Source organism: Gambusia affinis, linkage group LG22 (assembly GCF_019740435.1).
Source record: "Gambusia affinis linkage group LG22, SWU_Gaff_1.0, whole genome shotgun sequence".
Taxonomy (NCBI): domain Eukaryota; kingdom Metazoa; phylum Chordata; class Actinopteri; order Cyprinodontiformes; family Poeciliidae; genus Gambusia; species Gambusia affinis.
The window spans coordinates 173,812-198,030 of NC_057889.1; the positions used below are offsets into that span (position 1 = coordinate 173,812).

General features: G+C 48.3%; 4 protein-coding genes across 16 annotated transcripts; 1 reads left to right on the forward strand and 3 right to left on the reverse strand.

The window, feature by feature from the left end:
• Positions 1 to 155: 155 nt before the first annotated feature.
• Positions 156 to 3,825, reverse strand: serpina10a (serpin peptidase inhibitor, clade A (alpha-1 antiproteinase, antitrypsin), member 10a). Of its 4 annotated transcripts, none has more exons than XM_044106656.1 (6): positions 3,709 to 3,825; positions 2,688 to 2,976; positions 1,554 to 1,823; positions 1,192 to 1,465; positions 974 to 1,121; positions 156 to 684 (listed from the first exon to the last, which is right to left on the reverse strand). In XM_044106656.1, exons 2-6 carry the CDS (start codon positions 2,971 to 2,973, stop codon positions 496 to 498), a joined length of 1,167 nt encoding a protein of 388 aa, XP_043962591.1. In that variant the 5' UTR covers positions 2,974 to 2,976; positions 3,709 to 3,825; the 3' UTR covers positions 156 to 495. The 4 variants fall into 4 exon arrangements, with proteins under 4 accessions (XP_043962591.1, XP_043962590.1, XP_043962589.1 ...); XM_044106655.1 differs by having other exon boundaries at positions 3,713 to 3,761; XM_044106654.1 differs by lacking the exon at positions 3,709 to 3,825 and adding an exon at positions 3,310 to 3,449.
• LOC122825309 (transcription factor IIIB 90 kDa subunit-like) lies at positions 3,001 to 24,176 on the forward strand. 4 transcript variants are annotated; one of them, XM_044106633.1, is made up of 19 exons: positions 8,327 to 8,472; positions 9,255 to 9,449; positions 13,375 to 13,455; positions 13,542 to 13,715; positions 14,310 to 14,341; positions 14,417 to 14,489; positions 20,515 to 20,664; positions 20,731 to 20,824; positions 21,260 to 21,386; positions 21,584 to 21,623; positions 21,709 to 21,804; positions 22,051 to 22,332; positions 22,705 to 22,766; positions 22,849 to 22,930; positions 23,009 to 23,061; positions 23,139 to 23,398; positions 23,466 to 23,517; positions 23,602 to 23,773; positions 23,844 to 24,176. In XM_044106633.1, exons 2-19 carry the CDS (start codon positions 9,266 to 9,268, stop codon positions 23,873 to 23,875), a joined length of 2,046 nt encoding a protein of 681 aa, XP_043962568.1. In that variant the 5' UTR covers positions 8,327 to 8,472; positions 9,255 to 9,265; the 3' UTR covers positions 23,876 to 24,176. The 4 variants fall into 4 exon arrangements, with proteins under 4 accessions (XP_043962567.1, XP_043962568.1, XP_043962566.1 ...); XM_044106632.1 differs by lacking the exon at positions 8,327 to 8,472 and adding an exon at positions 3,001 to 3,018 and having other exon boundaries at positions 14,310 to 14,489; XM_044106631.1 differs by having other exon boundaries at positions 8,331 to 8,472; positions 14,310 to 14,489.
• Positions 3,959 to 8,305, reverse strand: xrcc3 (X-ray repair complementing defective repair in Chinese hamster cells 3). Of its 2 annotated transcripts, none has more exons than XM_044106658.1 (7): positions 8,002 to 8,305; positions 6,135 to 6,272; positions 5,842 to 6,054; positions 5,592 to 5,746; positions 5,304 to 5,516; positions 5,127 to 5,164; positions 3,959 to 5,059 (listed from the first exon to the last, which is right to left on the reverse strand). In XM_044106658.1, the coding sequence occupies exons 1-7, from the start codon at positions 8,054 to 8,056 to the stop codon at positions 4,774 to 4,776; spliced, it is 1,098 nt and encodes a 365-aa protein (XP_043962593.1). In that variant the 5' UTR covers positions 8,057 to 8,305; the 3' UTR covers positions 3,959 to 4,773. The 2 variants fall into 2 exon arrangements, with proteins under 2 accessions (XP_043962593.1, XP_043962594.1); XM_044106659.1 differs by having other exon boundaries at positions 3,959 to 5,042; positions 8,002 to 8,290.
• LOC122825313 (BTB/POZ domain-containing protein 6-B-like) lies at positions 9,789 to 19,855 on the reverse strand. Of its 6 annotated transcripts, none has more exons than XM_044106646.1 (11): positions 19,684 to 19,855; positions 16,944 to 17,185; positions 16,613 to 16,703; positions 16,410 to 16,528; positions 12,083 to 15,993; positions 11,912 to 11,982; positions 11,678 to 11,726; positions 11,447 to 11,580; positions 11,257 to 11,331; positions 11,044 to 11,133; positions 9,789 to 10,550 (listed from the first exon to the last, which is right to left on the reverse strand). In XM_044106646.1, the coding sequence occupies exons 2-5, from the start codon at positions 17,147 to 17,149 to the stop codon at positions 14,961 to 14,963; spliced, it is 1,449 nt and encodes a 482-aa protein (XP_043962581.1). In that variant the 5' UTR covers positions 17,150 to 17,185; positions 19,684 to 19,855; the 3' UTR covers positions 9,789 to 10,550; positions 11,044 to 11,133; positions 11,257 to 11,331; positions 11,447 to 11,580; positions 11,678 to 11,726; positions 11,912 to 11,982; positions 12,083 to 14,960. The 6 variants fall into 6 exon arrangements, with proteins under 6 accessions (XP_043962581.1, XP_043962580.1, XP_043962578.1 ...); XM_044106645.1 differs by having other exon boundaries at positions 11,659 to 11,726; XM_044106643.1 differs by lacking the exons at positions 11,257 to 11,331; positions 11,447 to 11,580; positions 11,678 to 11,726.
• Positions 24,177 to 24,219: the final 43 nt, after the last annotated feature.

A 24,219-nucleotide genomic window follows, 5' to 3' on the forward strand; every position in this document is an offset into this window, starting at 1 on the left:
AACAAACTTACTGGTTGAATAAAAACTATTGTAAACATAAATCTGCTGCAGGCTGGAGTAGTTTTGTGTATTTACAATCAGCTGGTTGGTTTAGAAACTCTAGAGCGAATCCAGTTTTTATTCGTCTTGGCAGGAAAATAATCAACAGACTCGAGTGTGTGACGACAATTTTATTAAAACCGTTTCTGATCGGAACCAAACATTCAGCATTAGCTTAGTGCTAAAAGCTGCTAGCATGCAGGAAACGACAAAATAAATAGGATGCAGCATTAGCTCAGTGCTTACAGGAAGTGCTCTACAATGAACACGATGATGATTAGCAGGAATGGAACAGGATTTAATGTTCTGGATCTGTGTAATTCTTGAGCCATCGGGCGTCCCCTGAGGCCCTGTCAGGGGACGCCCCCCTCATGTTTAACACTATAAATAGACAGGAAGTGAGGGTACAACCTGCCTCTACAGGTGGGCGGAGCTTCAAAGGGGGCGGTTCTCGGCTCAGTTCTCTGTGGGGTTGGTGACTCGGCCCATGAGGAGCAGGCTGCCGCTGGCCTGCTGGTAGACGATGAAGATGAAGGGCCGGCTGAAGGTGAGGCGTGGCGGCGGCGAGGAGAAGGCGGTGGCCCCGCCCCCTGAGCCGCCATCATCACCGCTCTGATCCATGGAGACGACGGAGGCGTGATACACCTGAGGAGGAAACGGAGCGGCAGGATTTAATAGGGCTAGGGTTAGAAAAACATTCAGAATCAGTGATGGGAAAATGGAAAAATAACATGGAAGAACCTGGAAAAACCTGGAGCTACCCAAGATGTTGTGATTTGGAACGAAGCCGTTCAGATCAAACATGTTCCCACACCTTGGTTAACATCAAGACTGAAAGCTTCAGGCTCACAGATTCATTGGAACTTTTATCAGTCAATATTCTCAGGGTTTGTTAGCAAAGCAAAACTTTCAAGGATTTGACTGGGCCATTGACCTGAGAGAGGCTGGCTCCTGAAGCCCCACCCATGCTGCTGAAGTCAGCGCCATCTTGGAACACCTGCGTGACGTAGAGCGCCTGCAAGACATCTTTCAGGGCATAGGAGCGCTTCAGCAGGAAGACAGGAAGTTGCACCTCCAGCTTCCTGTTGACAGAACAGACGGATCAGAATCGTATACTGCGAGTTGAGGAATGAAGAAGACAAAGGTCCTCACGTCTTCTTCAGCTGGCGGATCCAGGCCCGAATCTTCTCTGAGGTCACTTCCTCCTCCACGGCGGTCAGGTCCACGTCTTCGTCTGGCAGCACCACCAACATGGCGGCGCCGTCCGTCATCGGCAGCTTGAGCACGCCGGCCTTCACGCCGCTGTCGTACGCCAGGAAGTACTTGTCGGCCCGAAACATCATGGGAACCATGGCGACGTGATAACGGTCGACGTAGAAACGCTCGACCTGAGTGAGCGAGGCGTTGAAGGGAGGACTGAAGCGCACTGCAACACAGCAGAGCACAGCGGCCTAGTTAAAGCATACAGCAGAACACAGTAACTTATTCAAAGCCCAGCTGCAGGCGGGACTCACTCTGGTAGGCGGCGGCGGAAACGAGCAGCATCTGGGTCTGGCGATCCAGGGTGCTCAGCAGGTTCTGGACCTGGTGTTGGGTCTGGTCCTGGACCCAGCGGTTGATGACATCCTGGGCGTCCGTCGGGGTGGAGAAGGACACGCTCTGCGTCTGTCCGCCATATTTGGTCTGAACCAGATCCTGGAAGGACGGCGGCGCCTGGAAGCTGCGGTCCAGGAAGAGCGCGGCGCCCTGCTGCAGGACGGCGTTCCTCAGGGCCTGGAACTGATCTGGAGCCAGAGGAAGTTCAACTACAGACCTCGAGTGCAACAATCTGGATTGTTATTTTCATATTTTCACCAATTCATTCATTCATTTATGAATGTCACAGTTTGAAACTAAATTTTTCATTCACAAGCTAAATATTTAGCTTAGATTTAGTTAGCAGGGTGGCATTTAATAATTAATTTCCAGGTTTTTGTTTAACTATTTAGCTCCAAATTTAATATTTCCAAAGTATAAAATTATTTTCCAAGCCAAATTTGTAGCTTGCTAGGTAAATATTTAGGTTGTAAGCTAAATATGTAGGTCCAAGTTTAATTTGGATTTAAATATTTAGCTATTAAATCCAAATACAATTTTCTTTTTCCAAACTAAACATATAATGTCCAGTTTAAAGATTTAACTTGCACACTAAATATTTAGCTATGAAGCTAAATATTGCTAAGGTTAACTAAAAACCTAATTGGTTTAGCCATATTGCTAACTATTTTTCTATTTAGAAGTTAAATATTAATTTCCAAACTAAATACTTAATCTGCAAAATAAACTAAACATTTAGTTAGCAAACCAAATATTTAAATTGTAAATTAAATATATCCATTTTGGAAAATATTTAATTCTATGGAAGAAGATAAATAATAATAATTCAAACTTTTTTTTCTGTGGCCCTAATCCTCTTCCATACAATTTGGAACAAAATATTTATCTTCCTAACTAAATGTTTAGTTTGGAACGGTGACGTGTAAATGAATGAATTACGTGGTGAAAAAAACGTCTAAAACCTGGACCTTCCGTTTGCTTTAATAATTATTGCTGTTAAGTTTTAGGTTTGCAGACGGCGGACCGTCTTCTTCCGGGTCATGCTGGCCCACCTGGCAGAGTCTGGGGGTCCAGTCCTGTTAGGGAGAGTCCCTGCAGCAGCTGGTTCTGGGTCGGCCCGCTGGTTCCGCTCAGCAGAGCCAGCATTCCCGCAAAGACGGTGAGCGGAGCCAGCAAGACGTTGTCGTCGGTTCGGCCCGCCACCGCCCGGTACAGCCGCGCCCCGAAGTCTGCGCTCCGGTCCAGGAGGTCCAGCTCGGCGGGATCTGGGGTCTGCGGGGCCGCGGGGCCCGCCAGGAGGAAGAGGAGGGCCAGATGGAGGAAGAGGAATGCAGCCATGGTCTGCAGCAGCAAAAACAAACACATATTAACATCAGAACCAGGGTAGGTCCAGAAGGTTCTGGAAGAACCGGTTCAGTCCAACAGAACCGGATCCACCTGGTTCACTGCTGATCACATAACCAATACGTCATTCCTAAACTAAACTAAATATTTAGGTTGTAAGCTAAATATGTGGGTCCAAGTTTAATTTGGATTTAAATATTTAGCTATTAAATCCAAATACAATCTTCTTTTTCCAAACTAAACATATAATGTCCAGTTTAAAGATTTAACTTGCACAACCTGGAGCTCTCCAGGTGTTGGTTACCATGGCAACAGGTGGAGGTCAGTTACCATGGTGACAGGTGAAGCGTCTTGCTGCTAAAGACCCGAAACTGGACAGTTCAGAACCTTTTCTAAAGAATCAAACTGACGGATCCGGACCGGGACTCGTCAATTTGGTTTGAACTGGACCCGACCAGAACCAGAACCTGCTGATGAAAACATCACTAACTCAGAGCTTCCCCTGATCATCATCTTCATCATCGTCATCATCCGGTCAGCGGGGCCACGCCCTCTGTCGGTCATGACGTCGTTTGTTGTTGTTTACATTTTAATTGATAAATCGTGTCGTCATCAGTTTGAAGACATTAACAATCGACTGATCAGCAGCAGGAATGTGCACTGATCGATAAGTGATCGATAACTGATGAGGCTCTGCAGCCAAAAACAAACAAACAAACAACAACTCACCTACAGCTCTGCGGCGCCTTTTCTTTCTGCAGAGAAAACTCACGCGCTGCGTCAACAAGCGAAACACGACCGGAAGTCAGGGGCGCGGCCACTCTCTCACTTTCAAAATAAGAGAGGTAAAATAAAGCAGGACAGAGCCGACCGGCCCGGTTCTTCTAGATGGGTTTCTGCTCCAACACACCTGGACCGGAACCGGACCTATGAACAACATAAGTCCGGTTCCAGCGGTAGCTTCCATCAGTGACCCGGGGACCGGCTTCGGTGCAGCTTTTAATTTGAAAAACACTAACGGTCTTCCTACCGTCTGATGATCGCTTTATTATGGAGAACCTGCGCAGGCGCAGTGCTGCCGCTGCGCCCAGATCCATAACGGTTCTGACCCTGAGGGAAACGGGAATATTGGGCAAAAGTTCGAATCTTTTAACCCAGATTAGGATTTAAAATGATCCGTTTATATTTACTGAATTTTAATGGATTCTTTTTTTCATCTGGAGTCCATTCGGTACCAAATAGAACCGGTTCATGTACAGAAGAACCGGATGAACACAAACAGACCACGGGTCTCCAACCTGGGACAAATCACAGCAGATCCAAACGTTTTGAACAGTTTCCCTATTTTGCAATATTTGCATTAAATATCCATAAATAATGAGATTAAAATACCAATAACGTCAGATTATGTTTTCATCACTTTCAATCCTACAGAACTGAAAAAAACAAAAAACTTTTTACAATTTTTTATCTTTTTTGACAGTAAAAATAAATAAATGTATTTACACAACAGGAAAAACATGTTTGAAGTTCTGATTCTGAGGTTCTGATGTAAACAATCGTTTCTGGGTCACTGAAGGTTCTGGTAGCGGCAGACGGGTCAAACTGTAACGGATCCCAGGGAGAGTCCTGATGTCCTGGGGTCAGTGAAGGCATCATCATGGGCAGAACTGGCTCTGGTTCTGACCCGGAATGACAGTCATCATGATCCCACTCTGGATCGGAGAACCGAACTGCCAGACCCACCAGAACCTCATTCTGACCCGGCTGAAACCCAGAAGTATCTTCATCGGTTCAGACGGAACCCAGATGAAGCGGCAGAACCTTTTCCTGCTGAGCTACATCAGGTCCAAATGGAGCCAGAACCGGGTCCAGAACCCCGCGGAGCCCCTCCCTCCACACGGCGAGTACCCGGCCGCCCCGGGCCAGGTGAGGAGCGAACACCACCTCCAACTTGCGCAGAGCACTGCTCTGGTCGCCACGGGAAACCGTCGCCTGGAGACGGCACATCATCAGCCGAACCGTCACCTGATTGGCCCAGGCCAGACCGAGGGCGGGACTCACTGAAGAGGACGGAGAGCTGGGCAGGTAGACATGAGGTCAGGATGAAAACGTTTCGGGTTTACCTGGATGGAGGACGGCTTTACCTGGAGCTGCTCTCTGATTGGTGGAAAACGTCTGTCACCTTAAACAGATAACAAAAAAAGCAGGAAGTAACTATGGCTACTGATCTGAGACACCTGAGGACAGGAGACAGGTGTGTGTGTGTGTGTGTGTGTGTGGGTGTGTGTGTGTGTGTATAGGGACAGGTGTGTGTGAGCCACCTGGTTGATGCAGAGGATCGGGGCGCTGAACTCGTGGCTCAGGTGATGCACCATGGAGGAGATGGTGAGCAGCTGCTTGTTCCTCTCCAGCCAATCATCGGGCCGGAACTCGCACCTGAACAGCGCCGCCACCGAGTCGACCACGACCAGCCGGACTCGGCCCTGGGCCAATAGGAGCGCGGCGCGCCGAGACAGACACACCTGCAGCGAGTCCTGGGGAACGACACACCTGTGAGCCTGCGGTTGGCCAAAGGCTCCGCCCGATCTGAGGACAGAGGTCACACGCACCAGGTCGGCGGCGTGTTCCACGTAGATGTTGTCGGAGAAGCGGAGGCGGCCAATCAGAGACGGCGGGACGTCAGATCGCAGCGACGTCTGCTCTGAGATCAGCTGCTGCAGCCGCCGGACGGGGAACGGATCCTCGGTACAGACATACAGCGCGCCTGGAGGGCAGAGGTCAGAGGTCACAGAATGCTGGGAAGGGCACTGACGTGGTGCGTTCACAGACGCCCTGCGTACGCGTGGTGCGTTCACTGACCTGCGCTCAGACCTCCGTGCTCCACTGGATACTGCACTGACAGGCACAGCTGCAGGCCCAGCTGGGTCTTCCCCGCTCCGCTCTCTCCCGCCAGCTCAACGACGCCCCCCACTGGCAGTCCTCCACGAAGCAGCTGGTCCAGAACCGGACAGCCAGTACCGAGCCTCAGGCCGGACTCCAACCTGCGGCACTCACCCCGTTGCAGCTGGAGGGCTGAGGGGAGAGGGGAAGCACACACTGCTGTTAGAACTGGGCATGATGTCACACTGTGTGAGCCAATCAGATAATCTCACCTGTGATTGGCTGATGGGTCCTGCAGGCGGTGGCGGCAGCATGGAGCAGCTCCTGGACGTCTGGGCGGGACAGTCCGGTCATTTTCTGAAGGTCCGGCTCAGACACAACCAGAACCTCCCGAACAGACTTCAGATGAGCTGGGGGAGAAAACACGTTACTATGGCAACGACACAACCACAGAGCTACAATGGTGATGCTCAGTGAACACAGCTGCCGTAGGAAAACCGTCAGCTTTAATGAGGCTCTGGTTCTGTTCGTTAACCTGGGATTAATTAGACAAATAATAAAGTTTGGGTTCTTTAAATCACTGTAGAACATCAACGATGAAGGTGTGAGAGTGAAGCTCAGGCTTTTCCTCCACACGTCTTCTCTGTGGGAGGCAGTGGCCATTCTAGCCTGTTTTAGGGAGCTTTAGCTTTAGCACGCTAAACTGTTCCTCAGCAGCCCTGGTGTTACCATCCATCCCAGAAAATACAGTCGTCCCATATTTGGCTGTTAAATGTGCGTGTATTGAAACGATACATAACTGTGCGATAGAGACGCCCATCATACACACATCACACAAAGTTTAACAATAATGGCCAAAATAAAACACGGGAAATATTAAGATCAGCTTTTCCACATTTTCCATCTGCTGGATCCGGATCAGAGACACAAGCGTCTTTTTGGTTCACAATATTAAATATTCCTCTGTTCAAAAACCCAAACAGTGACGACACGGCGCCGCTAGTAACCCTGGTGTAGAACCAGCTTCAAAAGAAAACAGTAAATATATATTTTAACCAGCTATAAGGGACCAGACTTGTATCATCAGCTCATTTTATTCAGATGACAATTTGCAAAATATTATGATAAATGATTTTTTTTTTACAATAGGCAATGCAGTACTTAATACATTTATAATTATTTTTCTATTTATGAATGAAATTGTGTACAGCGTTGGTTTATTTATTTGAATATTATTTTGTAGTTGTTCAGTACTAAATGTTGTAAATGTATAAAACATCTGGATAAATAACGTGTTAGTCTGATCCTGGTCCTTCATTATTGTTCATTATTCTTGTTGCTCTTTGTTGAAGTTTGATCAGTGATTGTTGTGTTCTGTAATTAATTTCCCAAATCTCTCTGGACTCACTAGAATAAGGTCAAACTAACAAACAGGACGGGATGTTTGGGTCCGGCTGGTTCTGAGTGAACAGGAAGCTGTTTGGTTCTGAAACTGACAGACTCACTTCATGAAGTGAAATATTAAAACCCGACTCATCATTTCTACTTTTCCATAGACGGACATTCATTCATGTTTAAAGAAAAAGGCCAACAGCTGCATAACGTTCAGATAAAAATGATGACATTATATTTTCAGATAAAGTTCTTACTGGTCATTAACCTGAACGTCTACCTGGATAATAAACTGGTTTTAGCTTTATTAATCCTATGAATTTAATAAAATGTTTTTTCAAATGAATTGCAAAGTTTTGAGTAGATTTTATTTTAATTTCCACACTGGGACTGAGTGACTCTACAGCTGCTTGTGTCTCATGAATGTTATCAGGTTTGATTTCATCTAGAGATTCTGTTTATTCACCTCTGGGAAAATTAAAAGTTTCTCTGATTTTACTCTTTATTGGTTTATGTTTGAGTAAAATGAACATTGTTCTTTTATTCTATAAATTACTGACAACATTTCTGTTAATTTTGTTTATGAATATTTGTAAATAAGCAGTTAGATTTAGAATATCTTCTGCTGGGTCTCAGCCCTGCTGGGGGCTAAAGCCCCCCTACAGATCAGGTCCTAGAATCGCCCCTGGAGGGAGAGCCAGTTCAAATCTGGGTTTGGATCCTGGAGTCCGGTGGAGCAACTGGTACCTCTCTGAATTGCGGAGATGATCCGCGGTTTGAGCTGCAGCCGGTCCCAGTTCATCTCTGCGGTACCGGATCTGGTTCTGACCAAATTTGTTTGTGAAAGCGTCACAACACGAACAAACTCCTGCCTGAGCACGTGGCGTCATCGCTTGCCGCCGGGTCCAGAAAATAACTCCGACTCCGGTACCGCTGCCTGATATGGCCCAGTCCCGTTCGTTCCACCTGTCCCGTCCCGGCCGAACCGAACAGAACTGGCGGCGGCGCGAAAAATGACGAAGATATGGTTCTTGGCTCAGAAGTGACGTCACATTTGGGCGCCAGTTGGGGAAGCTAAACACAGATCAAAACCAGAATCAGTAATTGATCCATTAGTCTGAGTGGTTACGGTTCGGATGGGGCGAACATGAAGCTCAGCTGCTAGAGTTCGAACCGCTGTCTGTTGGGTCTTCCCGCCTGGTTCCGGAACCTTACCCGGTAAGTGGGGAGTGTTCGGTTGTACTCGGTGGTCCAGTGGTTAGAGGTTGAACCTCTGGCCGGTTCGGTTGTGGGTTCGATTCTAGGTGCGGGCTTTCTACTTCATAAGTGAGATTTTGCTGTCGGACTGTTCTGGAGGTTCGGTTTGTTTGGAAGACATCATTGGTGTTCGATCAGAACCGATCGAGTTGATGGTAAATTATCTCATTTTCTGCAGGGATTTCCAGCTACTGTTCAGGTCCAAACATCCTGGTTCCGGTTCATTAGCAGATTGTTTTGATTTGCAGATAATCTGAATTGTTCGGCTCCAGAAACCAAACTGGGTTAGAACCCTTCAGAACCTTCTCAGAAGATCAGAATAGAATAGAAATCAGCTTTATTGTCCCTCAGTGGGGAACAACAGCAGCATGAAGATCAGGGTTCTGGGTCAGGACAGCTGCTGGTTCTGTTCTGCTGGCTCCAGCTGAACAGAACCAGCCAACATGTGGGCTGGTTTTAAAATGTTTACTGAACATTAATAAGATTCAGACAACATTCAGTGGATCGAGCCCTGCAGGAACCACAAATACAAACCAGACCTTTGTCTTCTGACTGACCGTTCAGCAGCGATTTAGGTCCAGTTCCAGACTCACTGAAGCACCCTCAGCATAATACTCCCACCACCATGTTCTCTCCCCTCTGTCTCTTTTGATCTGACTAAAGGAAATTAATCTCCAGGACGCAGAATCTGTTTCCAGATTGTTGTTGATCTATGCTAAAGAGGAACTGCTCCTCATCCTCAGGCTCCGCCACAATGAGTTCCAGGGTGTGCCGGACCTGTGGGGGGTCCGACATCGATGTGGACCAGGCCCGGGGCAGCGCAGTGTGCACGGGCTGCGGCTCGGTTCTGGAGGACAACATCATTGTGTCAGAGGTCCAGTTCGTGGAAGGAAGTGGAGGCGTGTCGTCTGCTGTGGGACAGTTTGTCTCTGCTGATGGTGAGACTGGTTTTCTCCACTGGCTGGGACGACCAGAACCAGTATTACCATTAGAACCAGTTAAAGGTTGTAGAGACACTGAAGGGTCCAGCTGAAGCAACCCAGAGTTTCGAAGCTCCAGTTGTGGGTTGTGTCCACCAACACTAAACTAACATGGTATCTAATGTAGGCTAATGCTAACTCTACTCAGTGGAAGCTTAGGGTTAGACTGCAGGATTTAGCAGGAGTTGATGCCAACTAAGTTTATTTAAAGTGTTTTTCATAGAAATAATTTTAAAAATCTGAACGATGGAAATCAACCTTGAAACTATACACAACATAAAATCAAGAGGTAAAAGCCTGAGAAAATGTTTTTATTTGCCTTTTAAAAATGCTAAAGCACCAACTGCAGGTTGGTCAACATGCAACAATGTTGATACATGCATTTCAAAATAAGAGCATGAATGTAAACATTTACTTGAATTCTTAACACTTCAGAGTAAAATTCAACTGAAGGTTTTCAAAGCCACCAAGTAAATTCACCTGTAGATGATATTTAAATGTTTTCAAAGCAAGAACAGCATAAAAAAACCAAACAAACAACAAAGTTGCTCTGGTATTAGCAGAATGTTGCACCACTGAGAACCTTTAATAAACCCAATTTCTGCAAAACATCCAGCGGTGCCTCTAGAGCCACATCAGGAATAAAACAAGGACCAGAACTGATAAATAATATTTATTAATCAACATGGAGGCAACAGCGATCAGAACCGCTCACCTACAGAGACAGAACCGGGTTAGAGCGTCTAACAAGTCAGGGTTTGGGTTTACTTCACATTCTCAGTTTTCATCTGAGAAAATAGCAGGATTCTGTTCACAGTTTGTTTTCTCACTTCTGTTTTAACCGAGTTAAACTAAAGACCCATGAATGCATCTTTGAACCAACTGAACATTCATTCAGTGTCGGTGGACCTTTAGTTCCAAACCAACCCGAACGCTGTCCAGAACCCAGCTGTAAGGTTAGTTACTGCAGTCACAGCTCGTAGGGTTTTGGCTGAGGCCCGTTAATCCAGACTTCCTCCAAGATGACATCCCAGGTAAACGGTGAACTCCTGATTGTCTCTACAAAGAAATAAACCATGAGTGATTAGCCAGACCTCTTCAATTGGGTCTTTCCTGATCTTAAAGGTGTTCTACAGATTAGTGGAGTCTCAGGCACTTTAAATGTTCTGTGTTTAGTGTCCATCATCAAAGACCAGAGAGAAAAGATGCTCATATGTACAAGGACTATAAAACTCCTTGTACAACAGATATGATTAAAACATTTCCTCAAAGCCAATGGTTTCCTCAACCAGCCTCTGCACCTCCCTGAAGCCGCCCTCTGACCCAAAAGGAACTCCAATCTTCATCATTCCGTCTCGGTGAACCAGACCGAGACGTTTAGAGGCGACAGTAGCTTTGTCCAGTAGGAAACCCTCCAGCCTGACGCCATCGCTCCAACTTTTACATCCTGCTCCCTCCCCAACCAGAGCGGAGAGGACCGAGGGACCGACTGCCAACAAACAATCCAGAATCTGAAGGGAAGAAAAAGCAAGGCCGTCTGGTTCAGACTCACCTTTTGTTCTGTGTGAGCTGACTGAGTGTGCAGGCCAATCAGCAGCAGAGACAGAGACACCTGAATAGTCTCAACTGGAACATCATCAACCTGAGAAAAGAACAAAATGTCACTATTTCCGTTAAAAGCAGGAACGAAACTGAAGAAATGAATAGTTTCTGATTCCAAGATCGATCCGATTCCCCAGGTAAACGGGTCCAGGAAACTACTAACCATCTTCACACTACAAGACAGTTAGTTCCACCAGCTTGAATTTAATGTAGAGGACACTGTGGTACTGCAGCTCTTCTTTTAAAACAGTACAGAAATGGTTAGTTGTCAGAATTTAGAGTTGAAGTTTGCATGAAATCAAGCTGTTGGATTCAGCCATTAATGGCTAAAACCTGGTGTTGGTTCATCCCACCATGGAGACTCAGCATGAGGCCGAGTGCAGATCGAAGTATCGCCCTCCTGGAGGCGGGTCAACCCTAACCCACCGCCGGGCCTCTGGAACCGACCTGAGGCGGTCTGCCAGGACCAGCTGCCGGTCCTCTGAGCCTGAAGACCACAAACCAAACGCCTCACCGTTACAGGTTCAGACCCAGCTCAGGTCAGGGATGAAAGTCAACGACACACCTGGTCCTGAAGAACTGACCGAGGGACGCCCATCACTGCTGACACATGAAGACTCTGTTCACGTTCAGCTGACAACAAACCACAGCAGGTCAGTCAGCTGGTTACCAGGCAACAGCAGCTGTGTTAATGGACCCTGTAGTCCTCCTCACAGCTGAGCTCCGTGTCCAGGACAGGCTGCTCAACCTGCCGTCGCTCAGCGGCTCGTTCAGCTTGAAGGTGAAGGCCTGGTCATTCTGGAGAGAAACAGACTCACCGGAACGCCTGGTGCAAAGACCGGTTGAGGTCATCAACCGGCAGGGGGGATTCAGGACAGGTGGACACGCCCTCCAGGGACATGAGGACACGTGTCAGTAAATAATGCACAGTAAACTTTTTAATCATTGTATAGAAGAAAATCTTTTCAAAATATTCATTGTTTGACTACTTTTAAACAAGAAGTTTGGGAGGCGAAGCTGGTTGTGGGTGAAGCAGGAGAAAAACGATGCTCTGAAGACGGTGAAGCTGTCCGGCGTGACGGTGCTGGTGGTGTAACCACAGCGGGAGGCGAGACGCCGGGGTCGCCGTCCATCCGCTGGCGGCGCAGGGGTCGCCGTCCGTCTGCGTCTAAATGAGGACATCAGAGACGCGGACGCTCCCGGCATCGAGTTCAGTGAAGAAGAACTGACCAATGGCTTCGAAGCGAGGCGGACCCACAGGTACCGATCCTGACACTCCGACTGAGCCACACCTGAAAATCTGCTCAACAACTGAAGGTCAAAGGTCAGGAATGTTCCGGAAAACTGTGGTGAAGCTGCCATCACCTGGGCCTCCAGAAACCCAGAGAACGGCTGGAAGAGCGTTTTCATGACCGAGCATCTCCTGCCAACATGTGAGCTCCGACCAGAGGCTGGTCAGGAGCAGCAGAATGAAATCAGACATTCCTGACAGACCTGGAGGTTTGTAGAGAAACAGTTAACTTGGAGGAATCGGAGCCAAAATCTGCTGTTTTACCCTCCGACTGGCCCCGGACCCTGGTTCCTCTCATGAAGCAGCAGCACAGGTGAGCCCTCACCTGTCCAGAATGGAACTGTCCCCTCTGGTCATTTAAAAGTAGACAAGCGATTCAGATTTTGTAAAGAGTTTCCTCCAGAAAACTGGCTGCAGCTCCGACTCCACTGAGGAGAGCACCAGGTGGGCTAATCACCTGGTTGTCATAGTAACCAGGGAGGGAGTCCAGGTGAAGCTGCTTGTGGATGATTGCAGCTGAAACCTCCTGCGTTCCCATGTGAGCGGTACCGGTACCAACCGGGCCTGGACTCAGACTGGGCTTCTCCTATCAGAACCACTGGCTGAGACTGAGCTGGACCCGAGCCGAGTCTTAAACGGGTCGTTAGAACCCAGAATGGTTCTGACCAGGGATCCATAATGGAAACGTTTCCTGCAGAAGCTTCTGAATTCTGCACCAAATATTAGAATAAATGTGAACTGACTGCTGGAAATTTATCAAATGATATATTTTTAAATAATTTATTTAATAAACGTTTTGTCGTTTAGGTAATTATTGTAATTCTAACAATAATCCTGTTAAGTTTTAAATATGCTCTGGAATTATTATGAACTTTTCACATTGAATTTCTTCAGACTAAACCCTCCATATAGAGTCAAACATATTTTAACATGAAACTCTTTATTAAAATTACACTTCATTTAATGATCAGAGTGTCCGTCTGCTGCCAGGTCCAGTTAAAGCTCCACTCCTCGGTTCTGGTTTCCACACCGGCGTCGGAAAGGAGTCCAGAGCCCAGACGCTGCAGAACGGTGAGTTCAGGACGCGTCTTCGTCTGGGACGCGTCTCCAGGTGTGACTCCAGGTGTGTGTGTGTGTGTGTGTGTGTGTGTGTGCAGGTAAGCGTCAGATCCAGCAGCTGGGCAGCCAGCTGCAGCTCAACCAGCACTGCCTGGACACGGCCTTCAACTTCTTCAAGCTGGTCGTCAGCAAACACCTGACCAGAGGCCGGCGGACGGAGCACGTCATCGCCGCCTGCCTCTACCTGGTGTGCCGCACCGAAGGCACGCCCCGTATCCTAGCAACCAGCCACCTGCCTGCTGCTTGTCTTTCCACATCTTAGTTTTTAAACTCCAAATTATTTTTTTATTGAGATTATCCACTAATAAAAGTAAGGTATGATAATCTTTCTAAATAAAAAATGTTCTAATGAAAAGAAAGTGTTTTATCTTCCTACTTCTTAAATTTTTGTTAAATTTGAGATTACCTCAAATTACTAATCTCTCTTTAAATACAACCTCAAACCTGATTGTCTCTGAAGTAACAAATGTAACAAAGGGAAGCTAATTCCGAAAAATCTAAATAACTATTAAAATGACTATATTATAGTTTAAAAAGTAGAAAAATAAAAAGGCAGTTGTATCTTTATTCTATGTAGATATGTAAATAAAAATCAAGTCCTGAAAATATTAAAAAAAATAAAAATTTCTTCCTTTGTAAAGAAAAACAGAAGAAATGAATAAAAATGTATTTTTTATTGGATTTCCTTCCCTGTCAGTCGGATCAGCAGCTGCAGAATAAAGAAGAACCCGTTCAGAACTCAAGGAATCGTTCAGTGAGTGAACCGGTTCTGATTCGACCCGTTTCTTTCCTGAACTGGGCTTCAGACATGCTACTGGACCTGAGCGACCTGCTGCAGGTAAGAGCAACATGGGAGCAGCCAGCTGCAGCGTCTCTGAGCTCTGGACCAATCACAGAGCGTCTCTGTGTCCAGGTGAACGTCTACATCCTGGGGAAGACCTTCCTGCTGTTGGCCCGGGAGCTGTGCATCAACGCGCCCGCCATCGGTGAGACTTCCTGTCGCATCAGGTCACGTGACTCGCCAGTAACATGTCAAATTTAGCTAAAACAGCAGCGATTAGACCTACAGAATGACATTTCCCAGCATGCTCTCTGCTGAAGAAAGGTTTATCTATAGTGACCTCTGGTGGTGGCTGCAGGAAACTACATCACATAAAAACAAACTGCAATTTCAATCACACTAACTTTAATGATTGAAACACCTCAACCTATCAGAACCAGAACCGCTAACGCTATTAGTACTGTAGCTGCTAACGCTATCAGTATTGTAGCCGCTAACGCTATCAGATCTGTAGCCGCTAATGCTATCAGTATTGTAGCCGCTAACGCTATCAGATCTGTAGCCGCTAACGCTATCAGTACTGTAGCCGCTAATGCTATCAGTATTGTAGCTGCTAACGCTATCAGAACCAGACTATCCCTCCTGGATTGAGGCCTTCAGGCCGTCAGGTCCAGCTTCAGCAGTAAAAGATCAGTTCTGGGATCTGCCCCCCCTGCACTCCGGTACCGTTGGTGCTGTCCGAGGAGCACTGGAACTGGAAGGTCACCTTCCCACACTGCACCTCGGTCATTCCCTCCTGTCCAAAGTAGCTGAGCTCGTTCCCGTCCAGGACGGCGCTGACCGTGTAGAAGGTGTCTTGCTCCACCTGGACGGGGTGTTCGAACCAGACGGGGAAGGTGCTGCTTGACCCATCTGATAGAAACTTGGTGAGGTTCTGGGCCAGAAGGGTTCCCTGTCGCTTCAACTCGATCCTCACGCTGTACTCGGCCTTCCCGCCGCTTGACCCGTACAGGCCCAGCCCGGCCATGAAGATCCTGCGGTCTACGGCGAACTGGATGCTGTCACAGCGCCCCCTGTAGCGCCACTGGTTGCTGCGATAGGCGGACGCCTGGAAGCGGTGGCACCACTGCGGCGCCAGGCCGACCCGTTTCCCCACAGGGAAGTCCAGTTGGGGTTTGTTGGTGGCAGTGTACCACAGGAAGATGTTATGGGTCTCCACCAGTGTCAGAACCTCCGACTGCGCCGGTCCGTCTGCAAACTCCTGCAGAGACATGGAGGGGACCCGGAGCAGGTACAGAGCCTTCCCAAGCACGGCCCGCTGGTTCCGAGGGATCACCGGCAGTCCCTGGCGCCGGCACTCTGCCGCCGCCCAGTTCAGCGCCGCCTGGAACACCGCTGCCTCGCGGATGTTGAGCGTCTCCCTCTGCAGGACAATCTCCAGCGTGGGCCGATCGATCTCACAGAACCCTTCAGACCGCAGCGCCAGCTCGGCCTGCGCGTCGATCACCTCCCAGCAGCGCTCCGTAAGCTCCGCCTCCTCAAACAGCCGACTCTGGGACAGCAGCACGCAGGCGTTCTTGGCCTCCAGGCTCGTCTCCAGGAAGCCCACGCACGCCTTCGCCACGGCCGGGACGATGTACTTCTTGGCGGCGTAGAGCGTGGCTAGAACCGTGTCGGCGTCCAGCTCCACTTCATCGCTGTACATGTACCTGAGACACAGGAGGGGACATTAGAGACCTCGGACCCAGATCTACTCTGGACCAGAACTCTGAAGAAGGTTCCGGATATGACGTTCCTGGGTTCTGCTGGTTTCTAGTGAAGACGCCACATCTAGTGATTGGTACGAAGTTCAAGACCAGTAAGAGGAAGCATCTGGACCTCTCTGAACCGGTCTGAAACTGCTCTGAATAGGTCCAATCCAGTCTGACCCTGTCTGAGTACGACTTAGTGAGTCAACACTAAGGTCCGAACTAAGTCATACCCAATGTGAATAGATTTACATTGGCCTGAATGGGTCAGAACCGCTGTGACCATCGTCTGTCTGGGTCTGACTTTGATCTACAGCATTCTGAACCAAACAGTTCTGGTGGTTCAGTGGTGGTTCTGGAACCGTGTCTGGACTCACTTCAACAGGGTGAGGAAAGCAGCTGGTTCCACGTCCGGGATGTGGATTTCCGACTGTCCTTCCGCCAGATCTCCATAGAACATGGCTCCAAACACAGAGCTGCCGACCGCCAGGACGTACTGGAACACAGTCAGAAAATGGGTCAGAACCGGCCGGCAGAAACACACCAAGAGCACAGGATCGCTCCAGACCAGGTTCTGTACCTTATGAGCCGGGACCGTCTGCGTTTCTCCAGGTGGACCCACGATGAAGTGGATGTCGGCCATGTGCTCGTTGTTGAACATCAGAGCGTTCCTGCAGACAAACAGGAACCAACTGCTGTCAGCAGGGGGCGCCACGTCACGTCACCCGCCCACAGGGGGCGCCGTTCAGGCCGTTTAGGAGTTCAAAGTGGTGCAGTCAGACCTGGTTGAACCCGGTTCACACTGAAAGTAATTTATGGTTCTGAACCGGTCCAAACTGCGACCAGAACCTAAAGACACTGAAACATAGTGGAATGTGAAGCCCCGCCCACACCGCCATGTTGTTGTTTACCTCTCCCTCAGGGTGGGGTGGGCTCCCTGCCAGCTGAGTCTCTCATCATCATCATCATCATCATCATCGTCGTCGTCGTCGATGCCGACGGTGTTCCGCTCGGCGGATTCCTCAGGTTCGCTCAGCTGGACGAAGTTCTTCTTCGTCTCCTCCTCTTCCTCGTCCTCGCCGTGAGGAAGGCTGGTGGAGAAAAGCTCCGCTGCCATCTCCTCTTCTTCCTCCCATCACAACATGGCCGCTTCCTGTCCGGGTCACAGGGATTATAATCCAGATTATCCAAACAGCTGGGAGCACAAAGAGCCTAAACCAATCCGGTCCCCTTGGTTCTGCTGGTCCCAGTTTGGTCCCACTGGTTTCTAAATGTCAGTTTAATATTTCAGCATCAGGATTTCTTCAGGTTATCTCGGTTCTGCTCTGAGGGAAACAAGAGCAGCTGAAAACAGAAACAGCCCTAAGAAAACACATTTACCTGACAAAATAAAAAGAATCGCAATAACTAATAACTAAGCCCAAACATGGGCATAATCATCTTAAACAGTTCATGAATAAGAAAAAAATTTAGCAAAATAATCCCACACCAAAAGTAATAAAACATGACATAGCTCCATTCAAATAGCAGAAAACAGCAGTCAAAACCACGAGTCTCCTCCAAAATGACAGTAAAGCCAGCATTCGATTTTTACGGCACAAGACATTACGGCTTCTCAATTCCAGTCCTCAGCCCTGCTCTGCATGTTTTAGATGAGCCTCTACTCCAGAGCAGCTGATTCTAATGATTGCATCATGTTTAGACTTTGTATTTATGCAGTTGCAAAAAAAAAAAATTGATGTATTGGAAATAAATGGGGACATTAAGCAACGCTGAAAAACTCTCTGTTTCCAGCAACTTCTGGGAGACAGAGGGAACCTCTGGAACAAAACCACATCTGATGTTCAATTTTAAAATAAAAGCCTACTAAAATAAAACGTTTTGATTTTGTTCCGCCTAAATTGCCATGCTTTTATTTTGAAATTAAACATCAGATGTGGTTGACATTTGCTGGTTGCGTTCCAAAGGTTCCCCCTGTCTCCCAATTATTTCCAATATAATATTTCTTTTTGCAACTGCATAGAAAGAGAAAGTAAAGTTACTATATTTCTTTTCAGATACGCCGTCTTTTATAATATTATATTATATTAAATATTATTATAATATATATTATAATATTATAATAAATATTATAATAATATAATATGTCTTCTTTAATAATATAATATCTCTTCTTTTATAATATTTATGATATTATTATAAATATAATATGTCTTCTTTTATAATATTTGTAATATTATAAAAGAAGACATATATTATTATAATATTTATAATAATATTTATAGAAAAGAAATATAGTAATTACTTTCTTTCATATGAATATCTGGTCCCATAAAATGAATACTATTTTCTTTTGACTTCTAGTGGTCTGGAGCACTTCCGCTTTCAATAATAATTTTTTGTTTGCTATAATATTCGGGGTGTCTTTTTTTTTGTTTGCATGTTTTCTCTTTTGCTGCGCATTTGCACCTGTCGGCCACCGTAACTTGCAGTAGATCAAACATGAACCGGATGTGAGCTTTTATTGTGAAAGCAGCATGTAAGTGAGGTACCATCAGGTCTTAACGCTGGTCGCCTCCGGCTTTTCAAAGAGGCGCTTAGCTTTACCGTCAAACAGGCCTTTTCTCATCACAGTGTTCTGCAGCGCCTGTTTAGCCACGAACACTATTTTCAGTATTGAAAATGTAGCATTTTCATTAGCAATGTTTCATGTAGCATAAGAGCAGCTAAATAGCTGCTAACTCAGTTCCATCACTGTTTGACAAAGTTTAAGTGCTCCAAAGCACATTATTTTACAAGAACAGTAATCAAACTGTCATTTATTCTGCTGAAAATACACTTATTGAACACAGAAAGCAAAACTTCATACCTTCTCCCCCGGAATCCGAACAGAAAGAGACGGAGAGGGAAAAACCTTCACAGACTATAAAGTTATGATCCGTTAATTTGTCTTTTAAAACCCGAACTGACACGCAGAACTACAATCCATGAACTCAATATGTTCAACAGTAAAGATAATAATTCACATTTTCATCCGCAATACATTAAATTGGAATAAAAATAATAATTTTGAAACAGGAAGTAACCCGCTGTTATGCAATGGATCTGTCATCTTTCCAAAATAAAAGCTGCCGGTGCTCATATGACTTCCTACCGGAATAGCTTCTCACTTTACAATCTAGTGTAACAACATCACACTGCTACACTGGCCTGCTGCTCTCGGGGCCCCTGGTGGACTGGGGGCCCCTAAGCAGCTGCTTAACTCGCATATGCCTTCGGCCGGCCCTGGTGGGACCACTTTGGGAATCTGGATCGGACAGACGGAAGATTCTTGAGAACCAAGCCCGGAGGTTCTGCAGGTTCGATCCAAACAGCAGATCCTGGAATCACTGATTATCGATCCTGTTGTTTGGATCAGACCTGGAGATCCAGTCTGGGTTCGGCTGTCATCTTTTATCGGAAATTTCCGTTTTATCCCGAACTGACGGGCCCAGCAGACACCCAGTCCGGTTGCAGAGCAGAACCACAACGGTCCGGTTCTGAACCAGCTCGTGGTCCGGTTCTGCAGCTCGGTTCTGTGGTCAGTTAGCAGCGACTCACTAAGCGGACCGAACCTGTCCGTTTCGTGCACAGTTCAGCTGTGTGTATTACCTTCTGGACCCGCCTCGGTTCGGTCCGGATTAAAACCTGTTCTCGCGCTGCTGTCCGCCTCCCGCCGCCATCTTGGGTCCAGCTTGTTTATCTGTGCTTCTCCAGCAGGGGGAGTCATGAGCCTGCAGGGACAGTAACGGTTCTGGTTCTGACCCATAACGGGTTTATCATCAGGTTTGTAGTTTCAGAATGTGAGTGAAGTGGATGAGGTTCTGGTTCTGACCCGGTCAGGAAATGAGCAGTGATCAGAGGAACCTTTGGGTCAGAAAGTAGAAGAATCATTCAGGCTGCAGTTTAACACCAAACTCATTTCAGTGATTTTAATTAATTCACCATGGCGGCCATCTTGAAAAAATATAAGTAAACATGATTTCTATAACCTTATCCAGCATAGTTATATAGTTTTCATCATCTGTGAAATATTGGGAAATTTAGTGTGGAAATAAAGTTTCTATCACGACCAAGGCGGCCATCTTGAATTTGTCAGACCTGGAAACATTTGAGCCAAGTGAGCTTGTGATAGAGTTAGACCAGGGGAGGGCAACTCCAGGCCTGGAGGGCCGGAGGGCCGGTGTCCTGCAACTGTTAGATGTGTCTCTACTTCAAAACACCTGAGTCATATAATGAGGTGATTAGCAGAACCAACCCGACCGGTTCTGTAGAGATGCAGCTGTTGGATTCAGGTGTGTTGGACCTGGGAGACACCGGCCCTCCAGGACCAGGACTGCCCACCTCTGGGTTAGGGTGTTCAGGTACCTACTGCAGCATAGAACAGCATCAGTACCAGAAGGGGCGGAGCCTGCAGTGTCTGACCCCGCCCCTCCCCCTCAGACCCGTGCCTGTACATCCCTCGCTTCGCTCACATGCTGGAGTTTGGAGACAAGAACCACGAGGTTTCCATGACGGCGCTCCGCCTGGTGCAGAGGATGAAGAGGGACTGGATGCACACGGGTCGTCGCCCGTCCGGGCTCTGTGGAGCAGGTAAGGTTGTCGCCATGGCAACAGTAACATCCATGTAGCACATGACATCACCCCCCCCCCCCACAGCTCTCCTGGTAGCGGCTCGGATGCACAAGTTTCGGCGCTCGGTGAAGGACGTGATCGGCGTGGTGAAGGTGTGCCAGACCACTCTGAGGAAGAGGTGAGTGAGATCCCAGTGGATCCCTGCAGGTAAAGGAGATCATTTTATATCAGATTCCTAGGGATCCAATGATATCATGATACTGACCAGGGGTCAGTTGATCCTAGTCGATCATTATGATTCCCAGCTAATATTAAAAATACAAGAACATTACTGCTAGTTCAGTTTCTAGATCCTGGTGGATCTGTCTGGATTCGACAGGACTGATCCCAACCAGGAGATCACAATAGGCTCCATAAGATCCCAGTCAGTAGATCTGATATATAGATGTTTATAGAAATAAGAAGATCCAGGTAGCAGTCAGTTGATCCTACTGGATCCCAGTCAGTAAATCCCACCTTGAGCTAGCGCTTTCTTTCTGAATAGAGTTGTTCATTAAGAATGTGACAGTGTTGGTTGGTGGATCCCATCAGATCCTTTCTTCTGTCCCTGCAGGCTAACAGAGTTTGAGGACACGCCCACCAGTCAGCTGACCATCGATGAGTTCATGCGGGTGGATCTGGAGCAGGAATGTGATCCGCCGTCCTTCACTGCCGGCCAGCACAAAGTCAAGATGCAGCAGGTAGATCTCCTGGCCTCTGATTGGCCGGCTCACCAAATATTAAAGCAATGAATGCTTTTTATAGTTGGGCGTTTCTGAGCATGCTCAGTTTGGACCTGTTCAGTCTTTGTTGTCCTCTTGGTCAGCCAGGGGAGAGCAGTTGATCACAGATAGATTCAGAACAAACACTGAAGTGGATTTAACATCCTCCTCTGCAGCTGGAGCAGGAACTGGCCCGGAAGCTGGACGAGGTCGAAGGTCAGGCTGGGAATCCTCAGGACACCTGAACCGGGTTGAGCGGGAGCAGCCGGTGATCCGACTCTGTCTACTTTGGTTCCGCCAGGAGAAATCAGCTGCTACAAGGAGGAGATTGAGACGGAGCTGGAAAAGAGCCGGCCCAAACTCAGGGGGATCTACGCCGCCTACGCCAAGGAAATGGGTCCGTCCAGAACCACAGCAGGTCCAATTCAGACCAGGTCACACATAGCACAACTCCACCAGAGCCAGAACCAGAACCAGAACCGGCTGCTGAGTGGGAGAGCAGAAACCAGATGGATTATTCAGGCTCCATCCGCTCTGGTTGTGTTTTATCATCAGAGCCTCGTCTAGATCTAGGAGATCTAGACGAGGCTCTGACGTCCTTCACATCCTCACTGGTAAAGTCCGCTGCTCTCCCTGGTTCCAGATCCAGAGGATGACGACGTCCTGTCCTCTCCGGTCGACCCGGAGGACAAGGAGGGGGACGACGCCGCCCTGCAGGCCGCCGCCCAGCGGCTGACGCAGGACTTCCTGCGTCGGGTGATCCAGGAGGAGGAGGGGGGCGGGGCGCCACAGGAAGCGGAAACGGAGGGAGCCGGGCGACCCGCCCAGGGCGCCCCTTTGGCCTCCATCCTGGGAAATGCCAGCCTGGGCCTCCAGGAGAGCTTTCACACCTTCGATCTGCCAGAACCGGACCAGAACCCAGACGGTACAAACCACTCAGGAACTGTTCCATCACCATGTGGTATTACATCACCAGTAACTTTACTAAACAACCATCTGTGAGTCACAAAGTCACCATGTTACCTAACTAGTAACTAGTTAAATCATTAATCACCATGGTTACAAGGCGCTGCGGTGGCACAGCGGTTAAGCACAGTCCTGGACGCGGCAGTCGCAGGTTCAATTTCCGGCATGGTGACCTTTGCCTCTTCACTCTCTCATTTCCCACTTTCCTATCAATTCACTAAATAAAGGCCAGTAGAGCCAATAAAACCTTTAGAGAAAAATCACCATGGTTACGTGACCAGATAGCAGAGCTAACACGGCGCTGTGATGTCACTGAGGGTTTGTTTTCCAGAGGATCCGTCTCCGAGCGGAGAGCTGGACCTGGAAGGAATCGATGATCAGGAGATCGATAAGGTGAGCGCCCGGTTCCAGTCAGAGGCATGCTGATTGGCTGTCACCACGCCGGTCTCTGATTGGCTGCTGCTGTCTGCTGCAGTACATCCTGAACGAGAAGGAGGTGGAGGTGAAGACGGAGCTTTGGACCAAGCAGAACGCAGATTACCTGAAGGAGCAGAAGGGTGAGGACTGGTCAACACGGAGGATGCTGATTGGCTGATTAAACATGGAGGATGCTGATAGGCTGCTTGTGTTCACAGAGAAGGAAGAGAGGATCTCCAAGGAGAAGGAGCAGGGCACCTACAAGGAGAAGGTTGGAAACGGGGTCTACCACTCTGCATGCCAGGGGCTGGCTTCCTGCTCTGACCTCTGACCTTTCCCCATCTGCAGAAGAAGAAATACAAGAAGCGTGAGCAGATCGAGGCGGCCACGGCGGGCGAGGCCATCGAGAAGATGCTAGAGAGGAAGAAGATCTCCAGTAAGATCAACTACGACGTCCTGAAAGACCTGAACCAACCGGCAGGAAGTCCAGCCTCCGAGCCCCCAGGGGGCGCCGCCATCGTCTCACGCAAACGCCTGAGCCGCCGCCGCAGGAAGGCCAGCGACGCCAACGCAGAACTGTCCGCCAGCGCCACCGTAATGACCAAGAGGTACCAGCCCAGAGCAATCGATCGCCTGATCAGTGATCAAAGCTCAACTTCCTGTTTCGTGTTCCAGGTTCAGGCGCCTCATTTCCTCCACACCTCGGAAAAAGAAAGCCGCTCCGCAGGTAAACCCCGTTCGGACCGGACCGGACCAGGAAACCCTGAGTCAGTCAGTTCTCCCAGGTTTCATTTGGTTTAATCGATTTTAGGTGGAAACAGCAGTTGTCATGGAAACGGCATCGGAGGCTGTACATGAAGCTCCTCCTGCAGCTGTTCCAGACGCAGGCCCCGCCCCCACCGAAGCCCCGCCCCCGGGGGAAACGGAGGAAGAGGAAGAGGAGGCAGAGGAAGACTGCGTCAGCGCACTGCAGCTGGTCGGAGGTCGGTCCACAACTTTCCCTGACACATCAGAACCCGTTCCAGAACCGACCAATGCATCCATGTTTTCCAGATTACGGCTGTGAGGAAGAGGAAGTGTTCTAGCCCCGCCCACCCTGAACAAACTCCGTCCAGCCAATCAGAGGCCAGCAGGTCAATCAGTGATGGAAGAACCAGAACTTATCAGAACTTTTCCCTTTGAGGTGTCTTGGACCTACACGGAACCGGCAGAACCAGCATGTGGCAGGAAGTGTGTGAGAGACAGGAAGTGTGTGTTGCTGTATTTTGATCATGCATGTGCAACCCGAACAGAATCATGACTCAGCAGAAACATTCCATAATAAATGGACTGAAAGTCCAGTCAGTTCTGGTTCTGCTCAGTTTCATTCCTCCAGGACGGATCGGACCCAGAGGCCCGGTTCAGAACCGGGATCCAGTCTCTGCAGGTC